Raw genomic sequence first — 12,479 nt, 5'->3', positions numbered from 1 at the left:
GGGTCATCCTCCTTTTCTAAATAAAAAATGCAGATGTGTAGTTCTTTATGCATTTGTCAAATTACAATTAGGTTGACCCATTAGAGCATCTACAGCCGGACTCCTCATATTGACCGGGCGGGTGCACGGACCACTGACCAGACATGAGAGAAGAAAAAAGTTGACCCAACTGGACCCCTCATAGCCTCCTTATATATCCGGGCTGTCCGGCACTCCTCATATTGCCCTCATATATGGGATGAGTATGAGGTGCCCTCGGATATGTCCGGTTAGTGGTCCTGCATCCGCCACATAGGATTTGGCCCACCTTTTTTATTCTTCTTTTCTTTCTTTCACTTTATCTTCACCAATCACATACATGTGACCGGACATATAGGAAAAAAATTAGAGACATGGTTGTGAAAGTGAAAAATTGAGAGGTGACCAGTCAGTGTCCGCAGACGAGTCCGGTCACGTCCGTGTGTGTTTGAGGGACCGTGTTTGCATGTTGCGGCTATAGATGCTCTTAGAACACCAAGTTCCCATTCCACAAAAAAGTTTGAACACCAAATTCCCCTACAAAAAAAGTTTGAACACCAAATTCCCTCTCTCTATATATATAGCAGCTTATCCGAGCGTAACTCAGATTGTTAGATTCCTTGTGGTGGAACCACCAGGGTTCAAGTGGCACTGGTGCCCATATTTTGCTGAATTTATTTCAGACTTTCCGACGATGTTCATTCAGTGAGAGAAGATGTCCCCATCGACTATGAAGACGTCTTTCGTGACTTTGCCAATCTTAATATGTTGTGCGGCTCAGTTTCTCAGATGTGCTCATAGGTAGGGTGTGCGTGCGTTTATATGGTGAGTGTATGCGCGTAAATATGATCATTTGCATTTGTACTGTGGTAAAAAGCGTCCGCTACCCCTTCCTTCCCCAAATATATTGTGAGCTTGGCTTTTATGGTCTTCGACATACAACTTTGAGTATGATTTTCATTTATAATATGTCTATAAATAAAGACAGAAATAAAGTAAAAGTATTTGCAAGGTTAAAAAGTCAAACATCAAACGCCGTGAAACGTCGAGCGCGCCTTATATTTTGTTAAAAAAAAGTAAGTACTACACAACTGTAGCAACGAAATATCAAGTGTGGTCGAAATCTTGCAACCATGACCGACGTATATGTATGCAAATGTTAGACCATGATTTTTTTTAAACGGAGCCAAAAGATTTGTTTTATCCATTAATTAGGAAGAAAAAAGCTACCCGGCTCATTAACGAAAAACCAGAAGAAAAAATCATCACAACTTGTTGAGCTTGCCCTCGAAAGGGGTACGATATCGAAACGCCACCATCGTCCGACCTCATTGGGTCTGAGGTTTCCTCGGAGCTGTCTCTTGCAAAGAGAAGTAGAGCAGCCCTTCGACGCTTTCAACAAGGTCACGGCGTCCGCAAACCATGCAATTAGATTCTTCATAAATATGCGTTGATACATGATTGTCACTCCTAATTAGCCCACAATTAGGTGCTCCATAAATTCCCCTTATAAGGTGAGCCTGCATGCAAGGCTGGCTCGAGCTAGTTGGAGTACTTGATACAGGACATGACTAGCAAACAACTTCGCGTACTGGATGGAGAGATCATATACGCGTTCCTAGCCTAATCATAACTTTGCTCGTCATATCTAACAAGAAGGCAGAATCTTGCTCCAAACTGATAACGTGCCGGTACTGGACACCGATCAATGATATATACATTCATACATGTACATGCAGTGAGTCACCTACGCACGGCTGTTCAACTGGGACCAAAATATGTGAGTCGCCAGACCTGCCGAACAAACGAGTGCAGCCCGGTCATCACCCGGGCGCCAGTGTTTCCACGCCATCCAAGGATTTCCTGCTGGGGGACGAAGAATTCCAAGGGCCAGAAGCAAAATAACTGGCAAACAAAGCCGTGTGGTTTGTGATGGAGTCGATCGGGTCAGCGTCGCCGGGCTATTGATCGATCCAGCTCACGTACAACCTTCCTCTCTTTCTCTGGTCCAACCATCCTCCTACCCATCGAATGGAATCGAAGGAATGAGAGGATGTCATCCTCATCCTCCTCCCAGTATAGCCTATAAAACCCACAACTTGCACCCGGCTCGCCTCACACAAACACACCGGAATATAATACCGAGTGCACAAGAATTCAGGGACCCCGATGATGATGGCGTCCGGTCCCAGGAGAACAGTCGTGTGCTGTGTGCTGCCACTGCTGCTGCTGCTTGCCGGCGCGGCCCGCGCGGCGGGCAACTTCTACCAGGACGTGGACATCACGTGGGGCGACGGGCGCGGCAAGATCCTCGGCGGCGGAGACGTCCTCACGCTGTCCCTCGACCGGGCCTCCGGCTCCGGTTTCCAGTCCAAGAACCAGTACCTGTACGGCCGGTTCGACATGCAGATCAAGCTCGTCCCCGGCGACTCCGCCGGCACCGTCGCCACTTTCTACGTACGTTTCCTTGCACGACCGCACGTGGACGTACGCGTTGACTGACACCATGGGGAATTGGGGAGCACTGTACTGATCCGCGCGTGCGTGTGGGTGTTGCAGCTGTCGTCGCAGGGTTCGGCGCACGACGAGATCGACTTCGAGTTCCTGGGGAACGCGAGCGGGCAGCCCTACACGGTGCACACCAACGTGTACAGCCAGGGCAAGGGCGGCCGGGAGCAGCAGTTCCGCATGTGGTTCGACCCCACCGCCGACTTCCACACCTACTCCGTCGTCTGGAACCCCACACACATCCTGTATGTACTCAGTATGCAGACATCATCAGTCTCTTTCTTCTACCTCTACTCAACGCAGGACAAGATCTCATGCATGAACCGCATGCAGGTTGTACGTGGACGGGACGCCGATCCGGGAGCACCGGAACCGGGAGGCGGCGACGGGGGTGGCGTACCCGCGGAGCCAGGCGATGCGGGTGTACGCCAGCGTGTGGGACGCGGAGGAGTGGGCGACGCAGGGCGGGCGGGTGAAGACGGACTGGTCGCGGGCGCCGTTCGTGGCGTCGTACAAGGGCTTCGCCGCGAGCGGGTGCGCGTCACAGGACGCGGCGGCGTGCGCCAGGTCCAACGGCGCGTGGATGTACCAGGAGCTGGACGCCACCGCGCTGGACCGCCTCCAGTGGGTGCAGAAGAACTACATGATCTACAACTACTGCGCCGACACCTGGAGGTTCAAGGACGGGGCCCCGCCCGAGTGCGCCACCAAGTAGAGTGTTGTATCTGGAAGCGACGTTGTTGGGGGTCCAAGTATTTTATAGATTGGGTATAGAATTTGTGCACACCTACGTATGCATGTAAATCTAACTGTGCAAGTATGTAAATGATACAATAAATTCAGCGTATACTACATATTGTTAATTAGCTTTGGCTAATTATCGGCTGCTTATGGTTTTGATATAAATCATTTTTTTGCGAGGTAATTTGGATATAAATCATAGGGTGTGGCTAGGTCTCAGTCAAGTGATATAGTATGTAAGAGAAAAAAGAAAAAGTGAAAATATTATTTTTTACGAATCTCCATGCAAACGCAAAGGAAGATAGCATCGACTGAGACATAACGAAGTCTCAGTCTGAGACATAACGAAGTCTCAGTTGACTGAGACTTAGCAAAACTGTAAATCATAACGCATAAACCTTCTTTTTGCAAGAAAAGACTTTATTGACTATTTAGGATAATAGGTACTCCCTCCGTCCCATAATATAAGAGCGTTTTACACTAGAAACGCTCTTATATTATGGGATAGAGGGAGTACAGTCTTGAGCAATATATTTCCCTATATATACAACTTGGCTGACTAAAACCGACAAATAGCACAAGGTCAACACTACTCCCCGCTAGCCCCCCCCCCCACCCCACCCCCCACCACCGTAAAATCTGCGCTGTTTTCTTCCACTTTCCTATGTGCACAACCCCCCCCCCCCCCCCCACACAAAACTGTTGGAAATATGCCCTAGAGGCAATAATAAAATGGTTATTATTGTATTTCCTTGTTCATGATAATTTTCTATTGTTCATGCTATAACTGTATTAACTGGGAACCGTAATACATGTGTGAATACATAGACCACAACATGTCCCTAGTAAGCCTCTAGTTGACTAGCTCGTTGATCAATAGATGGTTATGGTTTCCTGACCATGGACATTGGATGTCATTGATAACGGGATCACATCATTAGGAGAATGATGTGATGGACAAGACCCAATCCTAAGCATAGCACAAGATCGTGTAGTTCGTTTGCTAGAGCTTTTCTAATGTCAAGTATCGTTTCCTTAGACCATGAGATTGTGCAACTCCCGGATACCGTAGGAATGCTTTGGGTGTACCAAACGTCACAACGTAACTGGGTGGCTATAAAGGTGCACTACAGGTATCTCCGAAAGTGTCTGTTGGGTTGGCACGAATCGAGACTGGGATTTTTCACTCCGTATGACGGAGAGGTATCTCTGGGCCCAATCGGTAATGCATCATCATAATGAGCTCAATGTGACTATGGAGTTAGCCACGGGATCATGCGTTACGGAACGAGTAAAGAGACTTGCCGGTAACGAGATTGAACGAGGTATTGGGATACCGACGATCGAATCTCGGGCAAGTAACATACCGATAGACAAAGGGAATTGTATACGGAATTGATTGAATCCCCGACATCGTGGTTCATCCGATGAGATCATCGTGGAACATGTGGGAGCCAACATGGGTATCCAGATCCCGCTGTTGGTTATTGGCCGGAGAACGTTTCGGTCATGTCTGCATGGTTCCCGAACCCGTAGGGTCTATACACTTAAGGTTCGGTGACGCTAGAGTTGTTATGGGAAATGGTATGTGGTTACCGAAGGTTGTTCGGAGTCCCGGATGAGATCCCGGACATTACGAGGAGCTCCGGAATGGTCCGAAGGTGAAGATCGGTATATTGGACGAAGGGTATTGGAGTCCGGAATTGTTCCGGGGGTACCAGGCTATGGCCAGCATGTCCGAAAGGGGTTTCGGAGGCCCTGGCAAGCGTTGGGGGGCCTTATGGGCCAAGGGGAAGGGGCAATCCAGCCCACTAAGGGCTTTCCGCCCCTCCCAACCCCTCTCACGTAACCAGGAGAGGTGGGGGCGCCACCCCTAGGGCAGCCGCCCCTCCCGGCCTGGGGGGCAAGTTTCCTAGGGGGTAGGGGCGCCCAAACCCATCTAGAGTTTCCCCTGGCCGCCTCCTCCTCCTCTAGATCCATCTAGAGGGGCCGGCCCCCTCTCCCCTTCCCCCTATATACAGTGAGGGGTGGGAGGGCAGCCACACCCTTCCCTTGGCGCAACCCCCTTCCTCCTCATACATCTCCTCCTCCTCCGTAGTGCTTAGCGAAGCTCTGCCGGAGAACCACGAGCTCCATTGCCACCACGCCGTCGTGCTGCTGGAGTTCTCCCTCTACTTCTCCTCTCCCCTTGCTGGATCAACGTCCCCGGGCTGTACGTGTGTTGAACGCGGAGGCGCCGTCCGTTCGGCGCTAGATCGGATCTTCCGCGATTTGAATCGCCGCGAGTACGACTCCATCAACCGCGTTCTTGTAACGCTTCCGCTTAGCGATCTTCAAGGGTATGAAGATGCACTCCCTCTCTCTCGTTGCTAGCATCTCATAGATTGATCTTGGTGACACGTAGGAAAATTTTGAATTATTGCTACGTTCGCAAACAGTGGCATCATGAGCTAGGTCTATGCGTAGATTCTATGCATGAGTAGAACACAAAGTAGGTGTGGGCGATGATTTGTTCAATTTGCTTACCGTTACTAGTCTTATCTTGATTCGGCGGCATTGTGGGATGAAGCGGCCCGGACCGACCTTACACGTACTCTTATGTGAGACAGGTTACATCGACTGACATGCACTTGATGCATAAGGTGGCTAGTGGGTGTCTGTCTCTCCCACTTTAGTCGGATCGGATTCGATGAAGAGGGTCCTTATGAAGGGTAAATAGCAATTGGCATATCACCGTTGTGGCTTTTGCGTAGGTAAGAAACGTTCTTGCTAGAAACCCATAGCAGCCACATAAAACATGCAACAACAATTAGAGGACGTCTAACTTGTTTTTGCAGGGTATGCTATGTGATGTGATATGGCCAAAAGGATGTGATGAATTATATATATGTGATGTATGAGATTGATCATGTTCTTGTAATAGGAATCACGACTTGCATGTCGATGAGTATGACAACCGGCAGGAGCCATAGGAGTTGTCTTAATTTATTGTATGACCTGCGTGTCAATGAAAAACGCCATGTAATTACTTTACTTTATTGTTAACCATTAGCCATAGTAGTAGAAGTAATAGTTGGCGAGACAACTTCATGAAGACACGATGATGGAGATCATGGTGTCATGCCGGTGACGAAGGTGATCATGCCGCGCCTCGAAGATGGAGATCAAAAGGCGCAAGATGATATTGGCCATATCATGTCACTTTATGATTTGCATGTGATGTTTGTCATGTTTACATCTTATTTGCTTAGAACGACGGTAGCATAAATAAGATGATACCTCACTAAAATTTCAAGAGATGTGTTCCCCCTAACTGTGCACCGTTGCGAAGGTTCGTTGTTTCAAAGCAACACGTGATGATCGGGTGTGATAGATTCTAACGTTCGCATACAACGGGTGTAAGCCAGATTTACACATGCGAAACACTTAGGTTGACTTGACGAGCCTAGCATGTACAGACATGGCCTCGGAACACAAGAGACCGAAAGGTCGAACATGAGTCGTATAGTAGATACGATCAACATGAAGATGTTCACCGATGATAACTAGTCCGTCTCACGTGATGATCGGACACGGCCTAGTTGACTCGGATCATGTATCACTTAGATGACTAGAGGGATGTCTATCTAAGTGGGAGTTCATTAAATAATCAGATGAACTTAATTATCATGAACATAGTCAAAAGGTCTTTGCAAATTATGTCATAGCTTACGCTTTGGTTCTACTGTTTAAGATATGTTCCTAGAGAAAATTTAGTTGAAAGTTGATAGTAGAAATTATGCGGACTGGGTCCGTAAACTGAGGATTATCCTCATTGCTGCGCAGAAGGCTTATGTCCTTAATGCACCACTCGGTGTGCTGAACCTCGAGCGTCGTCTGTGGATGTTGCGAACATCTGACATACCCGTTTTGATGACTACGTGATAGCTCAGTGCGTAATGCTAACGGTTTAGAATTGAGGCGCCAAAGACGTTTTTGAAACGTCGCAGAACATATGAGATGTTCCAAAGACTGAAATCGGGATTTCAGACTAGTGCCCACGTCAAGAGGTATGAGACCTCTGACAAGTTTCTTAAGCCTGCAAACTAAGGGAGAAAATCTCAATCGTTGAGCATGTGCTCAGATTGTCTGAGTACTACAATCGCTTGAATCGAGTGGGTGTTAATCTTCCAGATGAGATAGTGATGGTTCTCCATAGTCACTGCCACCAAGCTATTAGAGCTTCGTGATGAACTATAACATATCAGGGATAGACATGATGATCCTTGAGCAACTCGCGATGTTTGACACCGCGAAAGTAGAAATCAAGTAGTAGCATCAATTGTTGATGGTTAGTAAAACCACTAGTTTCAAGAATGGCAAGGGAAAGAAGGGATACTTCATGAAACGGCAAATCAGTTGCTGCTCTAGTGAAGAAACCCAAGGTTGAACCCAAACCCGAGACTAAGTGCTTCTGTAATGAGGGAACGGTCACTGAAGCAGAACTACCCTAGATCCTTGGTAGAGAGAAGGCAGGCAAGGTCGACAAAAGTATATTGGATATACATTATATTAATGTGTACTTTACTAGTACTCCTAGTAGCACCAGGGTATTAGATACCGGTTCGGTTGCTAAGTGTTGGTAACTCAAAATAAAAGGCTACGGAATAAACACAGACTAGCTAAAGGTGAGGTGACGATATGTGTTGGAAGTGTTTCCAAGGTTGATGTGATCAAGCATCGCATGCTCCCTCTACCATCGAGATTGGTGTTAAACCTAAATAATTGTAATTGGTGTTTGTGTTGAGCATATACATGTTTGGATTATGTTTATCGCAATACGGTTATTCATTTAAGGAGAATAATGGTTACTCTGTCTATTTGAATAATACCTTCAATGGTCTTGCACCTAAAATGAATGGTTTATTGAATCTTGATCGTAGTGATACACATGTTCATGCCAAAAGATATAAGATAGTAATGGTAGTACCACATACTTGTGGCACTGCCACTTGAGTCATATTGGTATAAAACGCATGAAGAAGCTCCATGTTGATGGATCTTTGGACTCACTCTTTTTTGAAAAGATTGAGACATGCGAACCATGTCTATTAGTATATATGCATGAAGAAAGTCCATACAGATGGATCGTTTGGACTCACTTGACTTTGAATCACTTGAGACATGCAAATCATACTACATGGGCAAGATGACTGAAAGGCCTCGTTTTCAGTAAGATGGAACAAGAAAGCAACTTGTTGGAAGTAATACATTTTGATGTGTGCAGTCCAATGAGTGCTGAGGCATGCAGTGAATATCATTATGTTCTTACTTCACAGATGATTTGAGTAGATGCTAAGTATATTTACTCGATGAAACACAAGTCTGAATTATTGAAAGGTTCAAGTAATTTCAGAGTGAAGTTGAAGATCGTCGTGACAAGAGGATAAAATGTCTGTGATATGATCATAGAGATGAATATCTGAGTTACGAGTTTGGCACACAATTAAGACATTGTGGAAATTGTTTCACAACAAATACCGCCTGGAACACCATAGTGTGATGGTGTGTCCGAACATCATAACTGCACCCTATTGGATATGGTGCATACCATGATGTCTCTTATCGAATTACACTATCGTTTATGGGTTAGGCATTAGAGACAACCGCATTCACTTTAAATAGGGCACCACGCAATTCCGCTGAGACGACACCGTATGAACTATGGTTAAGAGAAACCTAAGCTGTCGTTTCTTAAAAGTTTGGGGCTGCGACGCTTATGTGAAAAAGTTTCAGGCTGATAAGCTCGAACCCAAAGCGGATAAATGTATCTTCATAGAATACCCAAAACAGTTGGGTATACCTCCTATTTCAAATCTGGAAGCAAAAGTGATTGTTTCTAGAAACGGGTCCTTTCTCGAGGAAAAGTTTCTCTCGAAAGAATTGAGTGGGAGGATGGTGGAGACTTGATGAGGTTATTGAACCATGACTTCAACTAGTGTGTAGCAGGGCACATGAAGTTGTTCCTGTGGCACCTACACCAATTGAAGTGGAAGCTTATGATAGTGATCATGAAACTTCGGATCAAGTCACTACGAAACCTCGTAGGTCGACAAGGATGCGTACTACTTCATAGTGGTACATAATCCTGTCTTGGAAGTCATGTTGCTAGACAACAATGAACCTACGAGCTATGGAGAAGCGATGGTGGGCCCGGATTCCGACGAATGGCTCGAGGCCATAAAATCCGAGAGAGGATCCATGTATAAAAACGAAGTATAGACTTCGGAAGAACTACTTGATGGTCGTAAGGCTGTTGGGTGCAGATGGATTTTAAAAAGCAAGACAGACAATGATGGTAAGTGTCACCATTAAGAAAGCTCGACTTGTCGTTAAGATGTTTTCCGACAAGTTCAAGGAGTTGACTGCGATGAGACTTTCTCACTCGTAGCTATGCTAAGAGTCTGCTAGAATTATAGTAGCAGTTACTGCATTATTTATGAAATCTTGCAGATAGGATGTCAAAACATTGTTTCCTCGACGATTTTCTTGAGGAACGGTTGTATGTGATACAACCAGAAGGTTTTGTCAATCCTGAAAGATGCTAACAAGTATGCAAAGCTCCAGCAATCCTTCTAAGGACTAGAGTAAGCATCTCAGAGTTGGAATGTACGCTTTGATGAGATGATCAAAGATTTTGGCTTTATACAAAGTTTATGAGAAACTTGTATTTCCAAAGAAGTGAGTGGGAGCACTATAGAATTTTTGATGAGTATATGTTGTTAACATATTGTTGATCAGAAATGATGTAGAATTTCTGGAAAGCATACAGGGTTATTTGAAAAGTGTTTTTAATGGAAAACCTGGATTAAGCTACTTGAACATTGAGCATCAAGATCTATAAGGATAGATAAAAAATGCTTAATAGTACTTTCAAAATGAATACATACCGTGACAAGATTTTGAAGGAGTTCAAAATAGATAGGCGAAGAAGGAGTTCTTGGCTATGTTACAAGGTGTGAGTATTAAGTAAGACTCAAGACCTGACCACGGCAGAAGAGAGAGAAAGGACGAAGGTCGTCCCCAATGCTTTAGACGTAGGCTCTACAGTATGCTATGCTGTGTACCGCACCTGAAGTGTACCTTGCCATGAGTTAGTCAAGGGGTACAATAGTGATCCAGGAATGGATCACATGACAGCGGTCGAACTTATCCTTAGTAACTAGTGGACTAGGGAATTTTCTTGATTATGGAGGTGGTAAAAGAGTTCGTCGTAAAGGGTTACGTCGATGCAAACTTTGACACTAATCCGGATGACTCTGAGTAGTGAACCGGATTCGTATAGTAGAGCAGTTATTTGTAATAGCTCCAAGTAGCGCGTGGTAGCTGCATCTACAAGATGACATAGAGATTTGTAAAGCACACACGGATCTGAAAGGTTCAGACCCTTTGACTAATAACCTCTCTCACCAGCGAGATATGAACAAACCACATGGGTGTTGGATTCATTACAATCACATAGTGATGTGAACTAGATTATTGACTCTAGTGCAAGTGGGAGACTGTTGGAAATATGCCCTAGAGGCAATAATAAAATGGTTATTATTGTATTTCCTTGTTCCTGATAATTGTCTATTGTTCATGCTATAATTGTATTAACTGGGAACCGTAATACATGTGTGAATACATAGACCACAACATGTCCCTAGTAAGCCTCTAGTTGACTGGCTCGTTGATCAATAGATGGTTATGGTTTCCTGACCGTGGACATTGGATGTCATTGATAACGGGATCACATCATTAGGAGAATGATGTGATGGACAAGACCCAATCCTAAGCATAGCACAAGATCGTGTGGTTCGTTTGCTAGAGATTTTCTAATGTCAAGTATCGTTTCCTTAGACCATGAGATTGTGCAACTCCCGAATACCGTAGGAATGCTTTGGGTGTACCAAACGTCACAACATAACTGGGTGGCTATAGAGGTGCACTACAGGTATCTCCTAAAGTGTCTGTTGGGTTGGCACGAATCGAGCCTGGGATTTTTCACTCCGTATGACGGAGAGGTATCTCTGGGCCCAATCGGTAATGCATCATCATAATGAGCTCAATGTGACTAAGGAGTTAGCCACGGGATCATGCGTTACGGAACGAGTAAAGAGACTTGCCGGTAACGAGATTGAACGAGGTATTGGGATACCGACGATCGAATCTCGGGCAAGTAACATACCGATAGACAAAGGGAATTGTATACGGGATTGATTGAATCCCCGACATCGTGGTTCATCCGATGAGATCATCGTGGAACATGTGGGAGCCAACATGGGTATCCAGATCCCGCTGTTGGTTATTGGCCGGAGAACGTCACGGTCATGTCTGCATGGTTCCCGAACCCGTAGGGTCTATACACTTAAGGTTCGGTGACGCTAGAGTTGTTATGGGAAATGGTATGTGGTTACCGAAGGTTGTTCGGAGTCCCGGATGAGATCCCGGAAATTACGAGGAGCTCCGGAATGGTCCGAAGGTGAAGATCAGTATATTGGACGAAGGGTATTGGAGTCCGGAATTGTTCCGGGGGTACCAGGCTATGGCCAGCATGTCCGAAAGGGGTTTCGGAGGCCCTGGCAAGCGTTGGGGGGCCTTATGGGCCAAGGGGAAGGGGCAATCCAGCCCACTAAGGGGCTTTCCGCCCCTCCCAACCCCTCTCACGTAACCAGGAGAGGTGGGGGCGCCACCCCTAGGGCAGCCGCCCCTCCCGGCTTGGGGGGCAAGTTTCCTAGGGGGTAGGGGCGCCCAAACCCATCTAGGGTTTCCCCTGGCCGCCTCCTCCTCCTCTAGATCCATCTAGAGGGGCCGGCCCCCTCTCCCCTTCCCCCTATATACAGTGAGGGGTGGGAGGGCAGCCACACCCTTCCCTTGGCGCAGCCCCCTTCCTCCTCATACATCTCCTCCTCCTCCGTAGTGCTTAGCGAAGCTCTGCCGGAGAACCACAATCTCCATTGCCACCACGCTGTCGTGCTGCTGGAGTTCTCCCTCAACTTCTCCTCTCCCCTTACTGGATCAAGAAGGAGGAGACGTCCCCGGGCTGTACGTGTGTTGAACGCGGAGGCGCCGTCCGTTCAGCGCTAGATCGGATCTTCCGCGATTTGAATCGCCGCGAGTACGACTCCATCAACCGCGTTCTTGTAACGCTTCCGCTTAGCGATCTTCAAGGGTATGAAGATGCACTCCCT

General features: G+C 46.5%; 1 protein-coding gene across 1 annotated transcript; it reads left to right on the top strand.

Moving 5' to 3' along the window:
- Positions 1-2,118: 2,118 nt before the first annotated feature.
- LOC109775517 (xyloglucan endotransglucosylase protein 7) lies at positions 2,119-3,392 on the top strand. The gene is made up of 3 exons (XM_020334257.4): positions 2,119-2,475; positions 2,578-2,771; positions 2,860-3,392. The coding sequence occupies exons 1-3, from the start codon at positions 2,188-2,190 to the stop codon at positions 3,239-3,241; spliced, it is 864 nt and encodes a 287-aa protein (XP_020189846.1). The 5' UTR covers positions 2,119-2,187; the 3' UTR covers positions 3,242-3,392.
- The last annotated feature ends 9,087 nt before the right edge of the window (positions 3,393-12,479 follow it).

This window comes from Aegilops tauschii, chromosome 7 (assembly GCF_002575655.3).
Source record: "Aegilops tauschii subsp. strangulata cultivar AL8/78 chromosome 7, Aet v6.0, whole genome shotgun sequence".
In the NCBI taxonomy this organism is placed as follows: Eukaryota; Viridiplantae; Streptophyta; class Magnoliopsida; order Poales; family Poaceae; genus Aegilops; species Aegilops tauschii.
The sequence above is the reverse complement of the archived record's forward strand: the minus strand, read 5'-3'. Positions and strand labels throughout refer to the sequence as shown.